Source organism: Passer domesticus, chromosome 7 (assembly GCF_036417665.1).
Source record: "Passer domesticus isolate bPasDom1 chromosome 7, bPasDom1.hap1, whole genome shotgun sequence".
NCBI lineage: Eukaryota > Metazoa > Chordata > Aves > Passeriformes > Passeridae > Passer > Passer domesticus.
Window position 1 is genome coordinate 53,435,487 of NC_087480.1, and position 24,948 is coordinate 53,460,434.

The 24,948-nt window shown below is 45.4% G+C and overlaps 3 protein-coding genes across 5 annotated transcripts in view; 1 reads left to right on the top strand and 2 right to left on the bottom strand.

Moving 5' to 3' along the window:
- Positions 1-7,600, bottom strand: part of GPBP1L1 (GC-rich promoter binding protein 1 like 1) — a 31,430-nt gene extending 23,830 nt beyond the window's left edge. The window contains exon 1 of the mRNA XM_064428727.1: positions 7,445-7,600. The gene's annotated coding sequence lies outside the window, so the exon portion shown is untranslated. The remainder of the gene's footprint in view (positions 1-7,444) is intronic.
- A 211-nt stretch (positions 7,601-7,811) lies between these two features.
- TMEM69 (transmembrane protein 69) lies at positions 7,812-13,543 on the top strand. 3 transcript variants are annotated; one of them, XR_010366478.1, is made up of 4 exons: positions 7,812-8,257; positions 8,756-8,818; positions 9,390-10,778; positions 11,839-13,543. XR_010366478.1 is itself a non-coding variant. In XM_064428739.1 (3 exons), exons 2-3 carry the CDS (start codon positions 8,774-8,776, stop codon positions 10,107-10,109), a joined length of 765 nt encoding a protein of 254 aa, XP_064284809.1. In that variant the 5' UTR covers positions 7,812-8,257; positions 8,756-8,773; the 3' UTR covers positions 10,110-11,812. The 3 variants fall into 3 exon arrangements, 1 of the variants encoding a protein (XP_064284809.1); XR_010366477.1 differs by having other exon boundaries at positions 11,894-13,543; XM_064428739.1 differs by lacking the exon at positions 11,839-13,543 and having other exon boundaries at positions 9,390-11,812.
- IPP (intracisternal A particle-promoted polypeptide) lies at positions 12,440-19,697 on the bottom strand. Its single transcript, XM_064428726.1, has 8 exons — positions 19,324-19,697; positions 18,809-19,240; positions 18,320-18,475; positions 17,275-17,442; positions 16,348-16,485; positions 15,903-16,025; positions 15,028-15,248; positions 12,440-14,196 (listed from the first exon to the last, which is right to left on the bottom strand). The coding sequence occupies exons 1-8, from the start codon at positions 19,625-19,627 to the stop codon at positions 13,972-13,974; spliced, it is 1,767 nt and encodes a 588-aa protein (XP_064284796.1). The 5' UTR covers positions 19,628-19,697; the 3' UTR covers positions 12,440-13,971.
- Between the last annotated feature and the right edge of the window lie 5,251 nt (positions 19,698-24,948).

Below are 24,948 nucleotides of genomic sequence, written 5' to 3' on the forward strand. Positions count from 1 at the left end.
TGTGAAGATTCCACTTCCCTCCAGTGCCCCTTTAACTGCCTTTAGTACTGTTTATGTTAGAGAACTGTGGCATTTACCTGAAATATTAAAACCTGTTTACTGCTCTACCCTGCTGCAGGGAGTAGCGTTTCAGGGACTGTACACCTCTCTTCAACAAGTGCATCTATTGACACAACTGATACAAACCAAAGAAACATATTTTAAATACTATTAGGCTTTAAATGTGAACAATGCTCTGAACTTTCAAAGAGCTTTAGCATTTTATGAAATAATGTGTTTAAAATCTGGAGAAGGTATTCTATTATTTTAATCAAATCCAAAGGTCTTTTTAGCTCTTTAAGGAACAAAATCAAACATCTATTTTGTACTGCACTTGGATCTACAGACATTTTGCAAGTAAGCCAAAATAGGGCTCTGTTCTGCCCAGAGGCTTGCACAGCACAGCACCTTGTCATGGATGCCTTCAAGGTACCACTCTTGTCCCCAAACCCTCACGAGAGAACGAGTGAAAGGGCAATGAGGAGCCCATCTGTGCAGTCTGGCCAAAGCCTTAAGGAACAAAGTCACTTCTACTGCACAGCAGCACACACCAGGATAACGTCTCCATCATCAGGAAAGAATTGCAAATATGTAATTACTGCCTTGTCCCCACTGTATGCTACATACATCCTGCCTACCTTTCTTCCAGAAACGTGGATGGAGCCTAAGCAGAAGTTAAGTAAGCAGTTCTCCAGCACCTTAAAAATATGAGATGGGTATTTCCCACTAAGGGTATTTTACAAACCAGTATGTTACCAGGGTTATTATTGCTACTATAGCACATTTACATTTCAATATATTCTGTTTGGAGTGGAGAAAAACACACTTCCTTTGGAAAACAGCCTCAAATGCAACCAGACTATTTATCAAATATTTGTGTCAAGGCAAGAGAGACTACAAATCAAGTGGAGGGAAGTACAGATCTGCATTCCAGATGAAGGATAAGCAAGTAGAAGGCATGTCATTTGCAAAGAGGAAGAAGAATTGAAAGTCAACAAAACAGAGGACATCCAGAAATAAGAGACCATTCTCCTAACCTGTACTGGACTAATCCTTCCCCTCAGCACCATTGCCTGGGTCCTACAAGACCAGTACTACAAACTGGGAAGGGAGGTGCATTCCAGTTACAGGTACTTCCCCTAAAGACAGCCTGCCAAGGCTGAGGGACAGCTCACACCTCTGCCCCTCCCTGCATCTGGATTATTTCCAAACCTTTGTACATCAAGACCAGGACAATACGATCAAACTCCACATTTATTTGTCAGTAAGTAGGACATGACAAAGACATGTGCACTCAGCACTTTTCAGCATGTGTACAACACCTGCATTACAGTTTGTGAAGTTTACATTGTCTGCAATGGATTTAATTCACTGGTCTAAGATTTTCAGCACTTTCTCTGATTGAGAAAGTATTAACAAACATCAATGCAGAAAAGTCACTGAACACAGTTAAGTTTAAAACAACTCATATACATAAAAAATAATTTGCAAAAATAATATATATTCCACCAATTTGGTCTTGGCTTAAAAAAAAGGGGGAAAAGTGATCTCTAGTCCTGTGATCTAATGATTTGCTGCAGCTGGAACATATATCCTTCTTTGCATGTTCACAGTGTTTTTCTGGAGTTCTCTCTATGATCTAGTCCATGAAACTGAGTTAAAATAAAGCAAGGAGTTATGGATAAAATGTTGCCCAGCTGGTTTGGGCTTTGTCTTTAGATCTTGAAGAGAATTATTGTGCTGTTCTTCTCCAGGTAATTTATGCAGGGCAAGACTAAAACACTGTCATTCTTCTATCCTAGTACCCTACAATAAGTTAGGGAATACAAGCAAAACATTGGGGGGGACGACAGGAAATCTTCATATATTGCATGGTTAAGGACCTTTTCCAGAGATTTAAAATAATTTAGCTCTACCCTTGTCCATCTGATATCTTTGAAAGTCAAATAAGCAATGCTCCCTGCTTCACCAATTTGTGCAGTGATCTTCAGCCTGCAGAGGTCAAAAAATTAATCCTAAAATGTCTCATGAAGTATCAGAGAAAGAAGTTTGTTATCAGCAGCCTGGAATTCATTATGCAGCTATATGTACCCCCACTGGAGTATTTTTTCCAGAAGCTGTAAATGAAACCAGATTAGCACACCAGCATTCTCCAGCATATCCCTACAATCTGCTTTGGTTATTCCTACGGCTTGAAAGCCTGTCCCTGCATCTGATGCCTCACCTGAATATATTCTGCTACAATTTCAACTCATAACTGCTTGTTTTATTCATGATGGATGTGGAAAACTGACTAAACTCTCCTTGCAGATACCTTTTAGGAAATATTTTATTCAGACCAAAACTTCAGTATTCCCTGACTAAAACGCAACTTTAGCAGGTGTTGTTTTGGGGGAAGTCCCACAGACCACCCTGTATCCCAGCACTGTTTGGCAGCAAAAAAAGGATCTACTGTCATATTCTGGGATCAAATATAGCCATGCTTTTCTAAAAAAAAAAAAAAAAAAAACAACAAACAAACAACACACCCTCAACCAGTCAAATTTTACTGGCAAAGATCAAGTTTCAAGTTCAAAGCATCAAGGATGAAAACTGACGTGACCCACCTACCAAGTGTGACAGCTCACAGGCAGTGACAGGATGTCAGAGCTGCCTCCCAGTTATACCTGCAGGTACCTTTTTTAAGCTGCTTTATGTATCACCTGCTTATGTCTGATGTAACATGATGTATAAAATCACTGAAGAGCTAAACAATCCATTTTCCCCCAGTCCTTAATTACGGTCTCTCTCTTTCAGACTTCTTTATTTTCTTTACAGATCTTGTTACACAGCCATAACTTTCCCAAATATCACATTATCCCAAACTGCACAAGAGAGCTCCTGCTGAAGACCTACCACTCCTCAGCAGAATGGAGAAACTGCTTCATTGCCTTATTTAAAATGCTTCTGTATGTTCCAGTATGACAAATGAATTTTCATGACAGTGATGCTGCTGAGTCATGATAATTTAGGAACCATTACAACCCCCAGGATACTCCCCCACAGAACTGCTTCCCTACCAGCTGCTACTTGTCTGTGTAGGCAATACACCAAAACACAGTAATTTGAACCCATCTACACCAAAATGGCTGAATCCAAAGCTATTGTTTTCAGACCATTTATTGCATTTGTTAGGATCACATTATCTGTGTATTCAGTAAGAACACTACTGCAATACAGGGAAGTGAAACCACCATAAAGTACATGATAGAGGACAGACTCCCTGATGTGAACACTCTTCCCTCGGACATACCCAAGTCTTGCCTTTTTTCTAGATGTTGTGAGGGCAAATGCTCCTCAACTCTTCAGCATTCTGGAACTTTCTCCACCCCCACAGGCTCTCAGCTCCCTAAACACCAGAGGATACATTCCAGAAGGCCCAGTCAACCTGAAGACACTGAAGTTATCATTAACCCATTTCTCTACTTTTAACAGGAGTTCAAAGTAGAAGAAAGGCAGTTTCCCCAAACTAACAGTCAAGAACATAACACATTCAATATTTTCAGGATGAGAGATCCTTGCTGAGTTTTTTTAAGATTAACATCAAAGGTCTTTTCAGATCATCTCACGTGAGTTCTGATTAATCCCTTGATGATGGATGACGCATTGTAACACAATGGCAAAACACTCCTCCTCTCTGCTGAAAGGCTGGAGACCTGTTGTAATCTTAACCATCCACCTTCACCAGCAACTTTGTGAATACCAATAATTTCTGTGCCCAGAATAATACCTCCCTGGCAGACTCAGTCCTTTATTTACAAGTTAATTGTTCATCACAAACTGAAGATGACAAAATTCCAAGAGAGTGTCACTGATTGCCACATACTCTGTGTGTTGCAAATATGCTATGAGGAGGGGGTTACAGAGAATCCAGAACCTAGAAGAGACACCAAAAATAAAACTTAAAATGTCTCATTTCTTCCTGTATTGAAAAAAGGGATTCTTAAAACCAAGGACATTTAGACAACATTATACGCATACTTTCTTATCAAGTGCCACTAACATCACACCACAGAGCTGTGATCCTCCTTCCAGTGTGGAGGATAAAACTATGCAAAACACTGAACTGGAAATGATCACAAGATTCAAGGAGAAAACAAATCAACACTGGCATTTTTGCTAGAATGTCTGTAAGTCCTAGAACTTCAGTTGCTCCTGGCGAACTCCCTAATGTACAAGAGTCCCTGAGGCACAAGGTCACATGCTGTAAAAATATTTCTTTCTGAGCATCATTTATTGCAGAAAACCTCAGTCATGTTTGGCTGCACTGGTTCAAAGCATTTTTGTTAAGCCAGACCTTGGAAGTGCAACTATTTCAGATTAGTCATATTATAGAACTGCATACACCAACACTTTGTTTGCTGTTTAATAATAGAAAGGTCTAAGTAGTATCAAGTGTGAAAATTCTTCTCCTGACTTTCAAAGACCAGCTAGAGAAGGAGTTGCACACTTCAGTCAAGAATTTCCAGTTTGGAGGGCTAGAGCCTGATCACTAATATGTATGATCAATTAAGCCAAAATGCTTCCCTCCCTGCTCACTGTCATGCTCACAGCCCTGTCTAACCCAGAACTTCTAGGTCTGCCCAGTGTTTGCACAAACATGTACAGGGCAGTGGACACTTAGTCACTATCAATCTCTACCTAAATCCACTCCCAAAACCATAGATTTATCTTCTGACCATACAGTAACTCATTAAAGTTTGGCACATTTTCACAGGAACATATAAAGTTACAGTACACAAATGAAACAACATCTTGGCTTTCATGAAGTATTCTGAGCAGGACCACATTTCTGCCAACTTCACTGCTTTTCATCAAACCTGACGAGCAAAGAGAACATGGACTTTAATTCCTCTTGCTGAAACAAAAGCCACACATGATTTAGTTGGCATCCTGGTCACTACGTAAGTGACAGTAAAATGTCTACTTACATTGCTGAATTTGCAGAACCAAAACTAAACCCCTCCTGCCTCTACAAATAAATTAACACAAAAATCCCAGACAAACTTCCTGGTACACACACTACCTCATCATCAAGTGCAAAATCCTGTAAGTATGACCTGTCCCTGGCTAAGCTGGAGCAACAGTCACCCCCTGGTTTCTATGGAGCTGTGAGGAAAAGCTGTGTCCATGCAAGCACAGCCAGCACTCTGCAGGAGAGGTGCTTTAAAGCTTCAGCTCTACTGAACACACTCAGCCCTTTCCCAAATCTCTTCGTACAGACAAACAAACAAAGCACACCCTGGAGTACACTTCACAGCTAAGTCAATTCAGCAGTTACACAACTAACTTCAAACAACTCGTAACACTGGGGGGAGAAAAAGGTAACTTTAACTCCTGAGCCAATAGTTTTTCTTCACTTTGTAAAGGCAAGAACTACATTATCTGACATGCCACACTCCTGAAGAAATTCACAGATCTAACCACAGCATTTTTCTGTATTAAAATAAGGATCCCACAACTCCTGAAATACTATTTCCATTTAATGAAAATGCTAGTGAGTATTATTTTTCCTGTAGTGACTTAATTTCCTAATTTAAAACAGGAATGTCAAGATTCAGTAACACCATGCAGCAGTCACATATGTGACACAAGGTGACCATACCCTGTAAATATTCTCAAAGTGAAGATTTCTTTTCCTAACATTCAGAAAGTATGCATTTCCATTTGATTTGTTGTATTTCACATCTGCATTCTGCTCCTCATATTTCTGAAACACTGCAGAAAAAACAGGATTTGTGGGTTTTTTTAAAATGCCATCTGTTCCCTGCATATTTTCACTTTAGGTCCTCATATGATATCTGCAATGGAAACTTCTGTGTCATATAGGATTAAGGCTATAAACCAGATGAATATAAAATGCAGAGGGCTGCTGCACTTCCCTACAAACAGTTGTAAAAAAACCCCAACGCTATAAGGAAGTATCACCTGAAGCCTTTCTATTCCAAATAAAAAACTTTTAATAAGTTCTTCTTCAAGGGACTTTCCTCCAGAAATTATGTGGAAGAGTGTGAGAGAAAAAGCTGCTTTAAGAATTTGGGAGTTTTATTTGTTCCTACCACTGCTCTACACCTGTTTCCTTCCCGAGTCAGAAACGGGAAGTTTGAGATACGGGTCTCCAAAGGGATAAGCTTTACGGGGAACCTTTCACTGAAACACCAGCCATCTTCATTCATGAACTAGCATTTGCATAAGCTTTTTTCATAACCACCTAACATTTTTATAGAAGCAATGTCAACCCTACAGTAAACTCAGCTTTGATGGCGCTGCAATTATCTCAGCTGTTATCTGCATTCCCCCTCTTCGCTATTTCCACACTTTGCTCAGGCACTCGCAACGCTTCAGAGTATTATCAACATTACTAACACTTGTGTCACTCACAGCTCGGGGGCGGGGAAAGGCAGGCCGACCTACCTGGTCACGTTAATATAAAAAGATCTTTAAGCAACACTCTTAAACCATTCCACCATTACTTATAAGAATTTAAATAGCTACTGCTCTTCTAAAGCTGTTTAAAAACTCGTAACTTGCGCAGACACCTACTGACTGCTCTAAAATCGTTCCAAAACAGCTCGTTACTAAACTGAACTGAATTTAAAGTCTTAAAAGGATACTGGAAGAGCTAGGCACGTTCTGATCAAGTCCAGCCCCAGCCCTCTAAGTCAGACCACACAAGACCTTAGGCCAAGGGGGCATCAAACACACCGGACACACGGAAATAACTCTGACGCCCGGCGGAGCCGCCTCACGCTCGGCCCGGGCGCTGCTTGCCCACGAGCAGGCACCGAGCGGCACCTGACAAGTTTCCCAGCCCGGCTGGCAGCGGGCACAGCGAGCCGAGCCCCGGCTGCCCGCAGCCCACGTGTCACTGCCCGCCGCCGACCGCCCCTTCCCGCCGGGGGCAGCCGGGAAGCGCGGCCCGGGAGGAGCCCAGGGGGAACGGCCCGCTTTCCCTTCCAGCCTACAGCGGGGTCGCCCCTGCCCGGCCCCGGGACTCCCCCGCCGCCCCGGCCCGCCCCCCCCGCCCCGCTCACGGACGGCCCCATGACAGCAGCTCAGCTCCGGCAGTGTCAGCGCTACGAACTTCCCGGCTCAACAGGAAACAATAAGCGCAGAGCCCCGGCCCCGCCGCCCGCCCCGGCCCGGCCCTGCCCGCGGGGACCCCCCGCCGCCCCCCCCGGAGCCGCCGCGGCCGCGGGACCGAGCGCGGGGGGGGTGGCCCGGCCTGGCGGGAGGCCGCTCCCGGGCCGCACCGAGCCCGCGGTGCCGCGGGGGGCGGCGGGGCGGGCCTGGGGGCGGCGGGGGCCGGGTGAGGACGCGGGGGGCGCGGGGGGCGCGGAGGGGGCGGCGCGGGGGCCGCACTCACCGGGCGGGCCCTGGCGCGGCTCCGGCGGCCCCACAACCATAACAAAGCTCTGCCCAAAATGGCCGCCCAGCCCTGCCCGGCCGGGGGCCGGAGGGGGCGGGGCCCGCGCGCGCGCGGGGCGGGGCCGAGCACGCGGAAGGAACACGCCCCCCCCGGCTCCCCCTCCCTGCCCCCGCCCCGGCCCCCGCGCCTCCCGCCCCACCAATCAGAGGCGGCGGCTCGCACCGCCCCCGTCACCGCCTGTCGGAAGCAGCCGCAGACTACGAGTCCCAGAAGAGTACCCGCCATCTCCGCCGTGCAGACAGGCGGGCGGCGCGCCGCAGGGCAGGCTGGGATTTGTAGTCCGCCTCCGAAAGGCTTGCCCGATGCGGTGATGCCGGAAGACAGAAAGCAAGAATGGCCGCACTGCTCCCCAGGAGAGGTTCTGTCCCACTGGCAGGAGAGGACCGTGTCGCTCCTCTGCCAGACCGGCCGCGGCCCTCGGGCTGAGAGTGACCGGCACTGCTGCCCCCGGTATCGGCTCGGTGGGCCTTCCGCGGCCCGGAGGAACACGATGGGCCGTGCCGGTTCCCGCCCGGAGCGGTAGCGCTGAGCACCGGGCACCGCCGGAGCGTTTATGGGAGCACCGGAAGCCGCCACAGCCGGCGGGTCCGGCCCGGTCCCGGAGGGCAGAGCGGCCCCTCCTGCTCCGGACTGTGCGGACATTCTCCGCTCCCCTCGCCCTCCGGCAGGGCGGTTTGGCTGCCGGAGCCGCCTTTCTCTCCCGGCGCAGCAGCACCGGGATCTGCGGAGTCAATTGCCCACGTTCCCCCGGTGAGTGTCGTACCCCGGCAGGGAGCTTACCTGCAGCTTGCATGGGATGGCTTTTCTGCTCCTTCTTCAATTAATGATCGCTTTTCCTGCGCGTGAGGAAGTGCTCCTTTATGAGCTTTGTGTTGCCATCTGTCAGTTGAAGAGGGAATGATCCATGAACGGGAAGCCATCACCTGTTCCCTGATACTCCGTTTTTTAACTAGAAATTGTTCTTGCAACAGTTCACACAACTTTAAAATTTCAGTTCATAAAGCTGCTTGAAACGAAGTATTCTCAAGTGGGCAAGTACTGATTGAATACATATGAAATATCTATCTATCTATCTATATATCATATGCATACATTTTATGTATCATATACATATATATCAATATACATATATTTTAAAATATATACCTGTAAGACTCTGATAAGTGTAGATTGTGACTGAACTTTGAGCATCAGACCAACTCAGTCATTCATCAGTTTCAGACCTTCTTCTGAATTTTTCTGTTTTAGGGCATTGAGAAAACAAATATGTTTCCTCTCATACAACGATGCTGCTTCAACACACCTTTCAAAGTAAGTTACTGAAGGCTTTCTTTGCTGATTTTATTTTAAAGTGAAATAGCAAGAGATAGGACTGCAGCTTTGAAAAAAAAAAAGTGGCTTCCAAGTTGGAGTGCATCACTCAGCTTTTCTGGAGTAGTTCATTGTTTCTTCAGCACTTTTAGGCAAAGCTATTTCTTTTATAAAATCAAGTTTTATTGTCTCAAAGTCTTTTTTTTTTTTCCCCTATCACTTCTTGGTGGAGCAGGGAGGGGACAGTAGCTGATTTCTGGGGTGACCTTATCCTGCTTCTGTATGAAACTATTTTATATTTTACTCTGAGAAGGGCTGATATACCTTCGGTGTGGTGAAGGTGTATCAGTGGGGAGGGGAAGGTGGGCACTGAGTGAGCTTTGCTTGTGCTCTCTGGAGAGCCCAGGTGCCTTCATTAGTTCAGTTAAAACCACTTGGAACTGAAAAGCAAAGGCAGCTGTGGTGTGACCTGGCCTGGAGAGCCGTTGGTGCAACATTCAGGGTGGTTTAGGTGCCTGCAGCTCTGTGAGCCTGCCCTGTGCACTGCTCAGAACAGGCTTTGTGCTTGCAGCTGCAGGAGCTCCGCGGTGCCGGCGTGCTGCTCCGTGGGAGGAGCAGGACTGGCTGCTCTTCCCTGGCCCCGCTGCAGCTCTGGGGAGATGCACATCCTCTGTCACCATCTCTGAGCCTCAAGCCACCAGCAGCTCACACAGCCCAGCTCCGGGCGTTCCACGCCTCTCTGCCCGTCTCCCAGAGGAAAAGCCCTGCAGCCCCTGAGGCACAGTCACGAGGAAGCGCGGGATCTCTGAAGGACTGTCCCAAGCCAGCCCTGTACTTGAGCCTGGGGGGGCTGGTTCCCTTTGTGGCCGTGCCTCTGGCCATGGCTCTGCAGGGCTCCTACAGCCCAGGGCTGGCCCTGGCTCAGGTGGCCTATGGTGCTGCCACTGCCTCCTTCCTGGGGGGAATGAGGTGGGGGTTTGCTCTCCCGGAGAACAGCCCGGCCAAGCCAGACTGGCTGAACCTGGCTAACGGCACAGTCCCTGCTCTGCTGGCCTGCCAAGCCTTGCTTCTCAAAGATGCCACTCAGGGAGCCCTGATGCTCACGGTGGCCTTGGGGATAGCCCTGCATTATGACATTTCCCTGCTTCCTACTTACCCCAGGTGGTTCAAGGTACTGAGGGCATGGGGGACAGTGGTGATGATAGCATCCCTCTTGGCCACTGTGGCACTGAAAGCTGTCTTAGAAGGGGAGCAAAGTGATGACAGAAAAATACAGCAGAACACAAAGTAATAAATCTGTAAGGAAAAGCTATTATCTGCTAATAAGGTATTTGTATGGAGTTCCAGGAGAAATAAAGACTGATTTGTGCTTAGAAGTCTTATGATGGCAGGGATCAAGATGCTTATTCTTGAAGCAAAATTATTATCCAACTGATTTTGAAGCTAGTTCAGGAGGGAAGTATTGTAAATAGCAATTACTTCCAAGGCAAGCACGAGTCTGTCCTTATCTGTAGAACAGAACCACTCCTGAATGAGATGTTGCTACTCTAGGAATTTAGAATGGAGATTCAAAATGACATGGGTGTGAATTAGTCTGTGCTGAACTATGAAAGCATCTGGTTTGACTAATGTGTGATCATGTTCTGAGGTGGGGAAAAAAACAGTAACAAAGTGAAAGCAGTTCTAGTTTGGTGTTTAAATAAGTAACAGAGAATTATGCAGAAGCACATACTACTCAGTTGCTGTGTTGTGGAGGAACAAGACTCCTGTTCACTCCTATTTTCAGAGGAGGTGCTGAAAATCACAGAATGGTTTGGGCCAGAAGAGGCCTTAAAGATTGTCTCATTCCCATCCCCTGCTGTACACAGGGACACCTTCCAGGAGATCAGGTTGCTCAAAGCCCCATCCAGCCTGGACACTTCCAGGGGTGCTGTGTGAGGAAGTCTCAGTGTGGTGTCAGGTAAGAAAGGACAGGTGAGGTTTATTTGCAAGCCAAGGTCAGCACTCACCTGAAATGTGTCATTCAGCTGCTGTGCTGGAGTGGGGAAAAGCTGAAGAGGAAGCTTTGTATGGCTGACAAGGTGCCACAGGAGATGGAAGGTCAAATTCCTGCTCAGGCTTACTGACATTAGAAAGACTATTTGGGCCACCTGTTCCTAGGTTTTGTTTGGATTTAGGGCTGCCTGGCAAAGGAAGCTGTGTGCAGCACAGCCATAAAGATCTGCCATACTCCTAAATTAAAGGACTCTTAACTTATGCTATGACACAAGGGCTGAAGTGCTGGCACTAAGGGATCAGATAATGAGACTGAAAGTAGCTTCTGTGTTCTCCCTCCTAAGAATCCATACAATTGGACAGGCACCAGTGGGCTTGTAGGTGCCCTGCAACCCCTCCATGATGGGGCTGTTGCTGAACCACCACAGTGCTCTCTGTACTTGATTCTTCCTAGCACATCAGTTAGTGGAAGATACAACCTAAGTCACATGGATTTTCTTTTTTTGTGTCAGCTACCTCAAGAAACTATGAAATGGGATGTGGGCATATTTCTTGTAAGCTTTTTATCAAAAGCATTTAAGTACAGTGTAAGATGCAGGGAGAAAGCTGAAAATGACATCCACATGTGGTCTTAGGACCAGATAATCCTCATAGTTCTGTTATAGCACTATTCTTCATTGTTGTTCTACACCAAAGAAAGCACATGTTGTCCCTTAAAATTTGTTACCTGTTTGTTCTGCAAAGAACAGATGTTTAAGGAACCTGCCTGTCCTGGAGATGAAACCAGCTTGTATGATGTTGTTGAAACAGCAGCTCTGTACATCAGCCTCTCTCTTTTGCAATCTGTTAACAGTTTTATGTTAAAAGCAATTAAGGGTATCAATTTTAAGCAATTATGGGTATCAATTGCTCTATTCTGAACTATGAAAGTACCCTATTAAACTGTATTTCAGACCTTTCTGAACATAAAGGAAATAAAATTGAATTTGTGGATGAAAATGGTGTTTCCATTCTTTCTTACTTAGACATGGCATCTTTTAAGATGGGTCCAGAGAAGAGTCCTGTCTTTGTCTTGATTAGGTAAAAGAGGTGCTGAGGATCAGAGACCATAATCAACCAGCTTCAAAGTTTTATTCAGACATGACAGAATCAGTTACAAAGCCTGCAGAAGGTAACTTCAGACAACTGCAGATCCCTCAAACTCCATTAAACCAGGAAGTTTACAGGTAGGGGTCAGAGGTAAACCTGTAGTTCTCAAACTAATAAAAATACAGCTAAGGTAGTGTTTCTCAAACAGTTCCAAGAGGGATCCTGAAATATAAAGAAGAAAGACTAAGAAACATTACCAGTAATTTCATCCCACAGAGGGCTGAGTAGAGCTGGCACGACAGTCAGACTCCCAAAAAGTCTGAGTGATTTTACACTGAGAGGAGAAATACATGTGTATTTTACTGCAGAAGCATGTTACTTCCACCACTCAAACAGTCAAAATTTATAACCAATCTTTCCCTAGTGTTCTACTGGGAAATACGATTCCCAATAAAAAGAAAAAATGACCTATTATATGAAAGTGGCAGTAATACAGCTTACTAAGTTATGAAAGCAACCTGTTCAAGAGCATTCCAGTCAGTTCTGAAAATACATTTTATTATGAAAAACAGTTTAAACAAGCTTATATTTGAAAAAAAAATCAAACCATTAATTCAGACACATAAGAAATGCTTTGAAGTAAAAGCACACACAAGATTATGGAACAATCAGAGAGACTCTCCATCATCTAGTATGTTTTAGCCCAACTCTATGTTAGATTTCAGGACCTCAACTATTAAGGTATCTGCAACACTCACCTTGGAGGATTTCTCATGTAATAATTTGTTAATTTTACACAGGGGATATTGACCTAAACAGCATGAATGCTCCTTTGTCTACACAGTGCCAGGCTTCCTGTTTTGTGACATTCCAGTTGTGGTTTGGTGATCCAGAATAACACTGCCTATCAAAATTCAAGCAGCCTCACTTCAGACTCCATCCAAATCATCCACAGCTGTGCTGAAAATGCAGCCACAGTGTGCAAAAAGCAACTTCAAACACGTTAATTAAATGAATCTAGAAATAACCCCAAACTCTTTGTAGTATTGTTTTACTAAGTGTGTCTGAGCTAAATACAAACTCCGTAAGAGCACCATATCTTTCTTCAATGCTAAATGTAGCTGATTCTATCATAGAAAGCTCCATTGGCTCAAATTTAGAGGAGGCAGGATACAAGATGTAGTGAAGGTGAAGGGGTGTGTCTTGTAGAACAGCAAGTATTCAATGCCAAGTCTCAGCATGTGTCACACAGGGTAAAAACACATTTGACTATGGGGAAAAAAATCTGGGGGCAAGAGCCTTTCCCTGTGTTTTTATATAAGAATAGTCCTAAACAGAACATCCAATCTAATGAATAGCATTTGCATTTAAAATTCACCAGAGCTGACTTACAAAGGAGCTCTACTGGCATCACTGACACCACTGAGAAGAAAAGCCACTGCTGAAGGGGAATGGCATTATTAGAACTGTGAGGACAACCTTCCAGAACAGGAAATTCTCATCAACTCACCATTCAAATTTGTGAAGTGGCCAGAAAGTAAAGATCCAATTCAATATTTAATGCCCACCATGTCCAAGCTTAAATGCATCAAGGTCATAAGTAGAGGCATCAATTTTATCCTGTGTGTTATCTTCTCTTTTTCTGCCAGAAAAAGAACTAATGCCATCCAAATTGCCCACCTGGTCTTACCTACAGGTAACTCCTTGCTGTTGGCAGTAACTCACTTCCAGATTGCAAGTCTGGCTGAAGTGCCACCTCAGTAGCAACCTGATTAATGTCTCTAATGTGTTGGAATTATTTCTTCAGATTTTACAGGGCAAATTCACCATTTATTTCAGTGAGCTTAGTCCAGTGTAAGAGGCATTCCTACTCTTAACAGAATACTTCCTGAGACAGACACTGGATAAGCCAATTTACTTTGAAGGGCTTTTCCTTTTGCTCAGGAAAATCCCTCTGATCTAATTCTCCACTGAAGCTCCTCTGTTGAAAGAGGTTTCTGGCCAATGAAACAGGAAATCTGAGGAGACATAATTTACTCATTCCTTGAATGAGTTTTCTTCTTTGTGTTTTACAGCACAGCTACACCTCCCTCGCAGCGGCTGGTGATCATGTTGGCAATTTCAGTCCAGCTGTCCATGTGAGGGTTATAAACTTCAACAGAGTCAGAGGTTACTGGAGCAGCAAAATCAGGACTGGGAGCTCGGCCTCCTGAGGCATAGAGAAGTCCATTCACAGCCACAACACAAACACCAGCTCTTGGGATCTTCATCGATGCAACTTCAACCCACTTTTCCTAACAAAAAGATGAAGAAATAGCTTTGAGGCAAGCCCTGATTCTGCTAAAGTAACTTTTAAAGCTTAAAGACTGAAACATATACAAAGAACACTGTACACACTTCACAGGCTTATATGTGTTATGTGTACAGTATCCAGAGGATTACCAAGACAGGAATGACAACACTCTCACAAGGGGTCCAAATTGTGGTAATCTCTAAAGAGCAGATCCCATACTGTCTGCACACAACACCCCTCCCTTTCTTCAGTCACTGCAAGATGCAGTCAGTCTCTAAAATAGAGCATGGTACAGTCTGAGGTGGGGGAAACAGGAAAACTAGATTCAATTTCAAAAGCAAAACAGATGGCACATGGGATTATGTTCTGCTTTTAAGAGTAGCTACTCTTCCAAAGAGCATCATAAAAACATGAGCAATAACAGTCTGGAAATTTTTTTTATCTTCTAGTCATGGTGAAACACCACTACATTTTGATGCAGAAGAAGATCCCCAAATTTTGCAATAAAAGGTAACTCTTACCTTTACAATGAGTTTTTCCTCTCTATTCAGATTATTGAGCTTTCTATTGCAGAGAAGGAACCTATTCTCTCTTCTTAACCCTAAGAAGTATTTACCAAACTGCAGTATATCTGTGCATAGTTAAACCATGACAATACTTAGGACAGACCCTGAGATCACCAAAGCTTTGTTTCACTCACGATGCCCAGGCAGTAGTAAAAAGGAAATGGAATTTCCAGCTTTTTCTTTTTAAAGAAAGGAAGCAGGCTGTATAGCATCTTACACAAAGCTGATGCAATCTACATTTATGAAAAGAAGGGAATCTGCCATACCTCTTCGAATGAGTATCTTTCTACAGTAGCAAGTGCATCCTGGGATTCATTCCAGCCTCCCACAGCATAGAGACAGTCGTTGAGAGCAGCCACACCAAGATAGGCTCTTCGTGTGCCCATCGGAGCCAGCTCAGACCAGCGTTTAGAGATGGGGTCGTAGACTTCAACAGAACGCAGCTCTACTCCTTCACTGCTGATACCACCAATGACATAGATCAAACCTGCAGAAACAGAGCTTCTCCTCTTTTAGGCTTCATAATGCAGACAGAAAATTACTGTCACAAGTTTCAGCCTGACATTAAGATGGTTAAAGAATGACAGAAAATCCTCCTTTTGCTCAGTAGCAGCATACATAAGGCTTTTGCATGAGCGGCTTGAGCACTAGAAGCTCTGAGGAAAGCAAAAATTAATTAAGTGAGGGGAAGGTTCATTCAGAGGGTTGCAACTGCTGACCTGGCCAGGATCAAATACTTAGTAAGCACATTTATTGGTCAAGTATTTAGACATGTCTGTCTTAAAATAACCTGTGGCAAGTCTTCAGATTGCCACAAAGAGAAACACGCAAACCCAAATATGGAAGATAAATAAAAGCGGTATCAGAAAGAACAATCAACTGCAAAAAGACTAGCTGCATAACCATACTGGCAGCCATGTAAAAACTTTTCATGAGATAAAAGGCAGGAGACAAGAGAGAACTTTATAGTCTTTGAATTCTGCAGAATTAAAAATAGAGTATTAGAACAACAAACAAGCAAGGCACAATTGTGTGTGATTGACAGCTCAATACAAGACAAAGATAAGAATTCATGACTGAGACATAAAGCTTCAAAATCCCATTTGGAACTATTTAGGGATATAAACTTAAGAATATTCACCTTGCATTTCACAACACCCAAAGCAGTAACGGGGCTTAGCCATGCTTCCCACCACATCCCAACTATTCTCTTCAGGATCAAATCTTTCAATTGTGTTGCCAATCTCTGCTCCAACCCAGCCTCCTGCAAATAACAGCAAACACAGGAAGGAATTTAATGGCACAAAGTTGTGCATTAGCTGTGTTTTTAAACATACAGTGGACTGTTCAGGACAAATTCTGAAATCAGCATGCAGTCAGTCTACAATGGAAATAAATGATAACTAAACAGTAACTAATCCACAGAGATTTAGTATATATATATTAATATTTATGAACACAGATGTTTTTCAAAACTTAAGTTTGCAAATTTGCATCACCAAGATGTAATATTTAAGATCAAATCAATTTACAAATTCTATGAATTAACATCTTTAACTTCACCTAGGAAAAACCCCTCAGCTTACCCAAAGCATAGATGGCACCATAGCACGTGCACACTCCCAGTGCACAGCGGGGATGGTTCATGGAAGCCACGGTTGTCCATTGCTTAGTAACAGGATCATAACATTCAGTACAGTCAAAAATCATTGAGTTGTCCTCACCTGCATAATAAAAGCAAGAAGAGTCAGGGGAAATGCAATCTTTTGCGCTGCAGATATGGAAACATTATTCAACTTCTTCCAGGACAGGCAACACTTGAATACAAGATTTATCTTTTGGCGAAACAGCCAACGTAGCAAAAGCTTCATTTATACATAGTGATGATTATACATGAATCATCACTGGGAACCACTTTCATCAGTAGTTCCCTGAAATATTGCTGAAAACATCACAGAGGTAAACAACCACAGTGCTGCATGTTTTACTCCTCAGCACAACTGACTGGGTTTTCAAGACCAAGGAATGAGCTCCACAGTGACAAAAACAGTCTGCATATGCATTCTTTTGTGATGGGCTGGTAGAGTTACTCATCACATCCTTGTGCAAACAGACATAATGAGCCTTTCCAGGCAGGCAGTGCACAAGTGGTCTGTCCTGTGCTACTGCCTTTTATGCTATGGGCTTCTCCTAGACTGTAAGTGAGAAAACAAATTCCATCAGCCCCCAGAATAGCCAACATCTTTGAGTCTATCTGCAGATATCTATATGGTAACCTGTGAACAGCTACACCACGAGGGGAGAGCAGCTTAGTAAAAACTGCCAGTACAGGATCCCTAACAGGCATTCACAGAGCAGTGACAGTAGAGAATCAAGGAACCCCAATTCCCTTGTTATTACACCTAAAAATTGTATTATCCTCAAAATCACTTAAAAGAATAATAATTTTGAAAGTCTCCATCCATGAGTTCTCTAGCATTCATGTAAGAAAGCAAGCTGATTTCAGCTGTTACCTCCAATGGCATAGACCATTCCTCCCACCACAGCCACCCCCAGCCCGCTCCGGGCCTGGTGGAGAGAGGACACCGTGGTCCAGTAGTGGCTGAAGGTGTCAAATCTCTCCACACAGCTGAGGGCTCTGCTGTCACTCCAGCGTCCTCCCTGCAGCCGGGTGTACCCACCTGCAAAGCAAGTGGAAAGGCCAAGTAAGAGCTTCCTCTTCACCCTCATGCTCCTACATCTAAACCATTAAAATATCACAGTAACAGCCATCAGTCACTCTTAGAAGGAATTGGATTTTTCTAAGTAGCTTCATTTTTCCAGCATACAAGGAAGAATGGTTGCCTTGAGGGTCATGGAAATTGTGCTGAGCTGATGCCTCAACACTAAAAATATTAGAATTCATGTTTTCAGTGAAATACAAGGATTGGCCAACATCCTTTGCTGGCAGCCATGTAAAAACTTTTCATGAGATAAAAAGCAGAAGACAAGAGAGAACTTTATAGTCTTTGAATTCTGCAGAATTAAAAATAGAGTATTACAACAATAAACAAGCGAGGCACAAGCCTGTGTGACTGACAGCTCAGTACAAGCTGGTGCTACTGCCCACAGAGTGAAACAAATATGTTCCCTTCCAATATAAAACTGCAGCTTTGCTGAAAACCTGGAATTTCAAGTATCCCATCATATGAACCAAAGTGTCCTGCACAGAGAAAACTTCAGCCACCAGAACAAAATGTGCAGTGAATTTGTATACACCATTCCAGCAGTGAGCCCTGGGTAAATCCTCTGCTGATTTGCAGCTTTCCACCCAAGGCAAATTATTTTTGAACAGCAAATCTGGGCTTTGAATGCCATGTCACAATGACAAGACATGTGAATGCTGGACTCCTGTGCAATTCTAATCAAAGCTGCTACCATGGTAACTCAGCCATGATGAAATATTTTGGTATCTTTATATATTTTGATTTTTAAAAAATCCTTGAGTATCTCCTTCAGTACTGCATTCTGAGATACTACTTCATTTGTTTTACAAGGTTCAAACAGCCACATTCTAACCTACTGCATAAAGGTACTTCCTGGCTTTCCTCCGGGGACGACCTTTAGAAGCCTGCAGAAAACTGCTGACCTTGTTCTCTTTGGGAGACTTAGAGACTTCACAATATTCTTTCAACAGAGTTTGGAGGGCCACCCGAAGACTGAAATCTGGAATACCTTCAAGAGTAACATAAGCAGAATAAGAATAAAATGAGTAGAATTTAAAAGAAAGCACAATGAAAAGTAGCAAACTGTAAGCAATTCAGTTGTACAAAAATTACTAACTTCTCCAAAAACAGCAGACAAATCAATGTTGCTTACTTTTATAAGGCATTTCCAAAAGCATTTGAAAAATAAGCTGCGTTTATTTTTCTAAAAATAGAGCTTGTTCACTATAAATATTTTCACTCATCATGCTATTAATAAAGAATAGTCCATCAAAGCCCAGTAACTCTGAAAAACACATGTTTTCCTCACATACATGTATCTGATATTCCTTCTTTCACTTACTTTCTATGTATTTTAACAGCCTTTGTGCTGGTAGCAGAGGGAATCGAACAGGCTCCAGTACTTCTACGACATACTTCTTTCTTTTCCCCACATCCTTCAGAATCCATTGCATGGCCGCTGTGAACACCTGGTACTCGTCCTCGATGCTCAGGTCCTCGCTCCGCAGGATCTTGACGAGCTGCTCCTTGGTGAGCGCCAGGAACTCCTCCCCGCTCTGCACCTCCAGGAAGTGCGCGTGGATGTAGCTCTCGGTGAACTCCATCAGGTCGTGACAGGCGATCTGCTCGGAGAACTGGAAGAGGCCGATGCAGTTCAGCGGGTCGATCTGGCCCTTGAGGAACTCGCAGCAGAGCTCCACCACCTCGGTGAGCTGCAGCATGTCCGCGGCGACGATGAGCTCCTGGACGTTGTGCTCCGCGATGCTCACCACCCCTGCGGGCACCAAACCACAGCGGGGCCCCGCTCCAGCCTGCGGCCGCCGGGCACCCTCCCCTCGCCCCCCCGCCAGCCCTCACCTGTGTAGATGAAGTCGAGCAGCGTGTGGAAGGTGTCCGCCTCCACGCCCGCGATCCGCACCACGTCCCGCCCGGACTCCTTCATGCCGCCCGCGAACAGCGCCGCGAAGTACGGGCTGCTGGCCGCCAGCACCAGGCGGTGCACGGAGAACGCCTCCGGGCCCACCTCCAGCCGCACGTCGCAGAAGCTGTGCCCGGCGCGCAGCCGGTTGATCTGGGCCAGGAGGAGGCGGGCGTGCCGCTCGGAAGTGGAGACGGAGCTGGAGGCAGAGCTGCCCTTGCCCACGCCGGCGCTCGCCGCCATCGCTGCTGCGGCACCGGCACCCGCGGCGCCGGCCTCGCGCCGCGCACGCGCCCCGCTCCGCCCGCCCGGGCGCGTGCGCGGGGAGGGGGCGCGCTCGCGCTGAGGCGGCTCCGCCTGGACGGGGCGGGAACCGGGACGGGCGGTGCTGAGGGGGCCGTGAGGGGCCCGTGTGGGCTCTGTGTTTTGTGAATGCTCAGTGGGTGCCGAGGGCTCTGTGTGCCGAGCGCCCTGCCCTCGAGTCGGCACTGGTTCAGGGTGCTGAGGGCTCCGTGTGGGCGCCGTGTGGGCTCCGTGTTTTGTGAGCGCTCAGTGTGTGCCGACGGGTCTGTGTGCCGAGCGCCCTGCCCTCACGGCGGCGCTGGTTCAGGTACCTCTGTTCGCTCCTTTGTCTATGCGCCTGCCTGGGTACCTGGCCTCGTGAGGCCCCACAGGATCACGGAATCATCAAGGTTGGAAGAGACCTTTAAGGTTGTTCATTCCAATGGTCTACCCCTGTAACCCCTAAACTGCTAAACCACATCACCCAGTGCCAGATCCAGATGCCTCTTAAACACCTCCGGGACTGGTGACTCCATCACTTCCCTGGACAACCTATTCCACTGTCTGGCCACCTGAATAGTGAAAATGTTTTTCTCACATCTAATCTGAATCTCACCTGTTTTAGCTTAAGGCCATTTCCTCTGGTCCTTTCACTGCAGGCACAATAAAAGAGACTGACCTCCACCCCACTATAACTATCTTCCAGGGAGTTGTATAGAGCAGTGAGGTCCCCCCTGAGCCTCCTTGAGGCTGAACAACCCCTGCTGCCTCAGCAGCTCCTCATAAGACATGTTTTCTGGCTTTGTTGCCTTCCCTGGGCATGCTCCAGCAACTCAATGTCTGTTTTAAAGTGAGGAGACCCTGTGCATCCCTACAGACACCTTTCATCCCTGCGCTGCAAAGAGCTTGTCTGTGGTTAAAACACGTCCCACACTTAGTCACCGCCTTCACAACCTCTGTCCCTCAGCCCTAGTCATGCTCATGCAAACTGGGTCCCTGTCCACCTCAGTCTGTGCTTGTGAGAAATATGGCTATGTTGGGGAGAAATTGCACCAGCCCAGGAAACCACAGAGATGGGAGGCAGGGACACTGCCTGGGACTGTGGCAGCAGACCAGTGCTGACAGGGGACAAGCATCACACACAGAGGTAACTGCACATGATCACCGGGTCTGGCAGAGCTGACACTGATTCTGAGAGAACAGCATCCCTCCTGAGTTTTCCACAACTGTTCCAGGAATGTGACAGGCAGGCACAGCCCAGCACCCCTTTGTCCATAGTGTGATCCCATGTGTGGGCCCTCCTCTTCATTCCAGCACGGATGTTTCATCAGTGTCCTGTAGCAGCACCATGTGGGTCACTGGGGTCAGCACTGATCCTGAGGCAAAGTGTGCTTCCATCTTAGTCTGTGTAATTCCCTGAGTCATGGCATGCCTGAGCACTGATGGGGGATGAACATCACGTACTGAGTTAAATGCATGCAGTCACGGGTCCAGCAGAGCTGGCACTAATTCTGAGAGAAAAACATGTCCAGCTGTTCCAGGAGCATAACATCCAGCCAGAGCAAAAAGCGATCAGAGAGCCACTTGGACAGCTTCCATATCTATTTACTGTGAGACTGGGAAAGAAAAACATGTCTGCTCACAGTTACAATGGTCATGGCCCCTCAGGCTTTTCTCATGAGTCTGCATTTCATTGTAATAACTTTTAAATGTACTTCTGGAAAGAATCTGAATCATGATACCCTCGGGGGGCTGCTGGTTTCTCTCTTCATCAACATTACATTCTAAATACATTTCAAGTTGGTCTTCAAAAAATACCCATAGAAAACATAGATGTAGGGAGAAGGTTCTGCAAGTACACAGTTGGATGCATGCTGATATAACTCTATACATTTTAAGCTTGGCTAATAAATGCATTGAAGTTTTTCTTTCTTTGACGCATCAGTAAAAGAAACCAGACCCCTCTCGCGCTGACATTTTATTCATCGGAAGTGGCCTGTGAGTAAAAGGCTTAGAATTCTCCTAAATGCCAGTGGCTCGCTGGCTGATGTCAGCTGTTAGACTCTTGGCCAGCACTAGGATTTCACACCATAGTTCCAAATTTATGGACACAAAATAGTGTTGCTGAGAGAGCTCATATTGCCCCAAAGGCCTGTGCTGTGCTGTGTTCATGGTTCTGCCCCCAGCAAAGGGCACTTCTTCAGCAGATGTCTTCTGGGTCACACAGGAGCTGTACAGGGTGGAGCTAATGATCCCATATACTATTGTGAATCTCCCAAAAAATACTGTAGATTTTCAGGAATAAGTCTGAAAGTACCTTTGACAGTGTGAAATTGCATCGTGTAACGAGGAGGCCTTTTGATTAACCAACACCAAGAATAGCAGTCACTATAGTGAAGGAACTAAAAATGTCTTCAATTTTAATATAATAGGCTTAAAAAATATTTGCCAATAAGCCAGCTGAATGCTGACTGTGATGTAGGACAGGTGACAAAAAAAGGCATGCCCTGTGCTCCTCAAATGTCCCACTGCCCACACCTGCTCCAAAGTGCTGCTGCCACCCTGCCTAAACAGTGAGAAGATTCTCACAAAAAACTATCCAGGTTTTCTCTTGATAAACCCCTGTCCCACAGAGGCCCATGGCTGCTCAGATTTCCCTGGCTGAAAGGTTCTCAGGAAAACCTTTCCGGATGCCTGGATGACATTGTGCGGAGCCATGGAGGTGTCTGTGCTGCTTCTCCCGCATCCTGCAGGTGCCGCTCTTACCGCAGGGAGAAGTATTGGAGCGTTAACAAAACCGGGACTGCAGGGTGACGTACTGAACAGCAACAACATCGGGAGGCTGAAAGGTGTTGCCTGTGCAGATCTGAATCTCTCCTCTCTTACAGTATAATTTAAGTTTGTTGTTATTGTGGTGGTGGTTTTTTTTTTTTTGGTTGTTGTTGTTGTTGGTTTTGGTTTTTTGTTGTTGTTGTTGTTGTTGTTGTTGTTGTTGTTGTTGTTGTTGTTGTTGTTGTTGTTGTTGTTGTTTTTCCCCCCCTAAATTTGATAAAGATGGAGAGCTCTGCTCTTAGTCTTAAAAACCAAAACAAAACAAAACAAAACAAAACAAAACAAAACAAGACAAAACAAACAAAAACCACCCCCGCAAAACCTAAAAAGAGTAATAATTGATTGGAGTGTGCAGTTTTGCCTGACTGCTTCTTGTCACAACCTGTCCATTACACCTGCAGTTTTGGGGACAATTTTGACTTAAAACCCCTTACCATACTTGGCTGTTAAATTCCCTGTTGCAGAGGAGACATGAAACTCAGGCATTGACTATTCATAGGTACATCAGATCCCATGGGATCTTTTGTGATATGGAGCCACTTTCCATTGCAACCAGCATGTGCCATAATTTCTCCCCCAATTTACTGGGTATGAAATCTTCACTTTCAGTCATAAACTGCATCTCTGCACTTTGCCCTCTGTGCTAAGGCATCTGCTGTAACCTTTCAATGGTACAGGCAGTTGTCATTTTTGTTAGTAATTATCCACTAGAGTTGCTACTTGTATTGTAATGCACCGGATCTATCAGAGGAGAGGTGTTCTACAGCCTCACCAAAATGCAAAGGAGCCTACTTTGTGTTTTGGTGTGAAGGTCACAAAATCTTCATAGAATACAACCATTTTTGCTCTACTTCCCTAAATTTCACAAGGATTTGAATTCAAACTTCTCCCAGGAAAGCCAAAATTGCAAAAGTGCAGAGCTACTAAGACCTCATGAGGAGTACAAGCATCTGTAGCACAACTTCTAAGCTACATCTCTTACACTTCCAAGACACCTTGTCTCTGTTAAGGTCTAAGTTTTTCCCACATGTCCCATTTACTCTGGATGCCATTGCATGCCCAAAGCACTGATGCAGATCAGCAGTCTGTGCATGCACAGTTGGTGGATGCTGTTGTGCATCTCTCGAAGGGGTAAGACAAGGCAGGCTGCTGGACTTCACACTCTTCAGCCTGGAGGAGAGACGAGGCTCCCTGGCTACTTGTAAGGTGTTTCTTAAAGACAGCATTGGTTTACCCCATTATCACCTCAATGGTGATCATCACAACTGCTTATTGTGTTTGTCTACTCAGCCAAAAGCCTCTAATGAGCTACAGACACTATATTCTAATTAGATACCTGCACAAACCTGTTGTCAGCTTATGCTTTCACGTGATACATAAGCTTCAGTGGATAAAGAAGCTTCCCTTCAGGGTCTGAATGTTTCCTACCTCAGTGAGTTGTGCTTCACACATTTTCCAGACTCAAGCCAGGCACGAGAACACTCTCTCGACACGGTTGGGCCAGGCCCAAGAGCTGTTACCTTAATTCCTGTGAGAGTTAATGAATCTTGATGAATATGTATGTGTGTAGGGTAGAGGTCTGAACTGGAATTGACCCAAACACAGAGAGTAAGAGGAGTCCCCAAAGACAGTTTTTCTGCACAGGCAGTCCCACAATACAGGGCTCGTGTGAAAAGGTTTGAGTTTTCACACTACCAGCAAGGTGATGATGGCTCTGTCCATTTTTCTGCTGAACTGTTAATGGCTTGGGAAAAACGGTACAGCTCGCCTTGCCCCGCTCATCTCTGCCCCTCTCCCATCTTTAGAAGCCTTTGTGAACTTTTTTCTCTGTTTTGAAATTGGTAACTAACTATTTACTATTTTCACTGTAATGTGGCTTGAGGTAAAGGTGGCATTAAGGTAAGAGCCTGGGATCAGATTTGTCAGTCCAGAGAGGTTTAGCACTCTTGAAGTGGGGATTGAGAAACTCTCCCAAGTATTCAGATCCCACCAAAGATGCTGCAGCACAGGCTGTGCTGGCATCCAGTTGAGGGAGGTGTTGCCCTCTCCAGTGACCAGCCATGCCCTGGGGAGTCAGGCAGCAAAATTGGGTAACACATCTGAGCCACAGGAGGCTTCAGAGGGAATGTGACATTCCCAGCGAGTAATGCACAGATATTGGCTTGTGATTTCAGGAGCAGTGGCAGTATTTCACTACTCTGTGCTCCAGGCTTCACCCTCACAATAGCATTGGGTGGAAAAGGGATTGGTGTGTGATAAATAATAAAACAAGGGAAAAAACCCCTTTTCAGTCCTAAAGTATGCCCCAGCAATGAAAGGATTGTGTCACCTGACCTACTTGTGTGGAGAGGTGTGTGTTCTAGGTACACTTACCCAGCAGGAAGTTGGGAGGAATTCCAGTGAAATGGGGAATGTTGTGTAACATGCATGGCTACAGTTGCCCACCACTT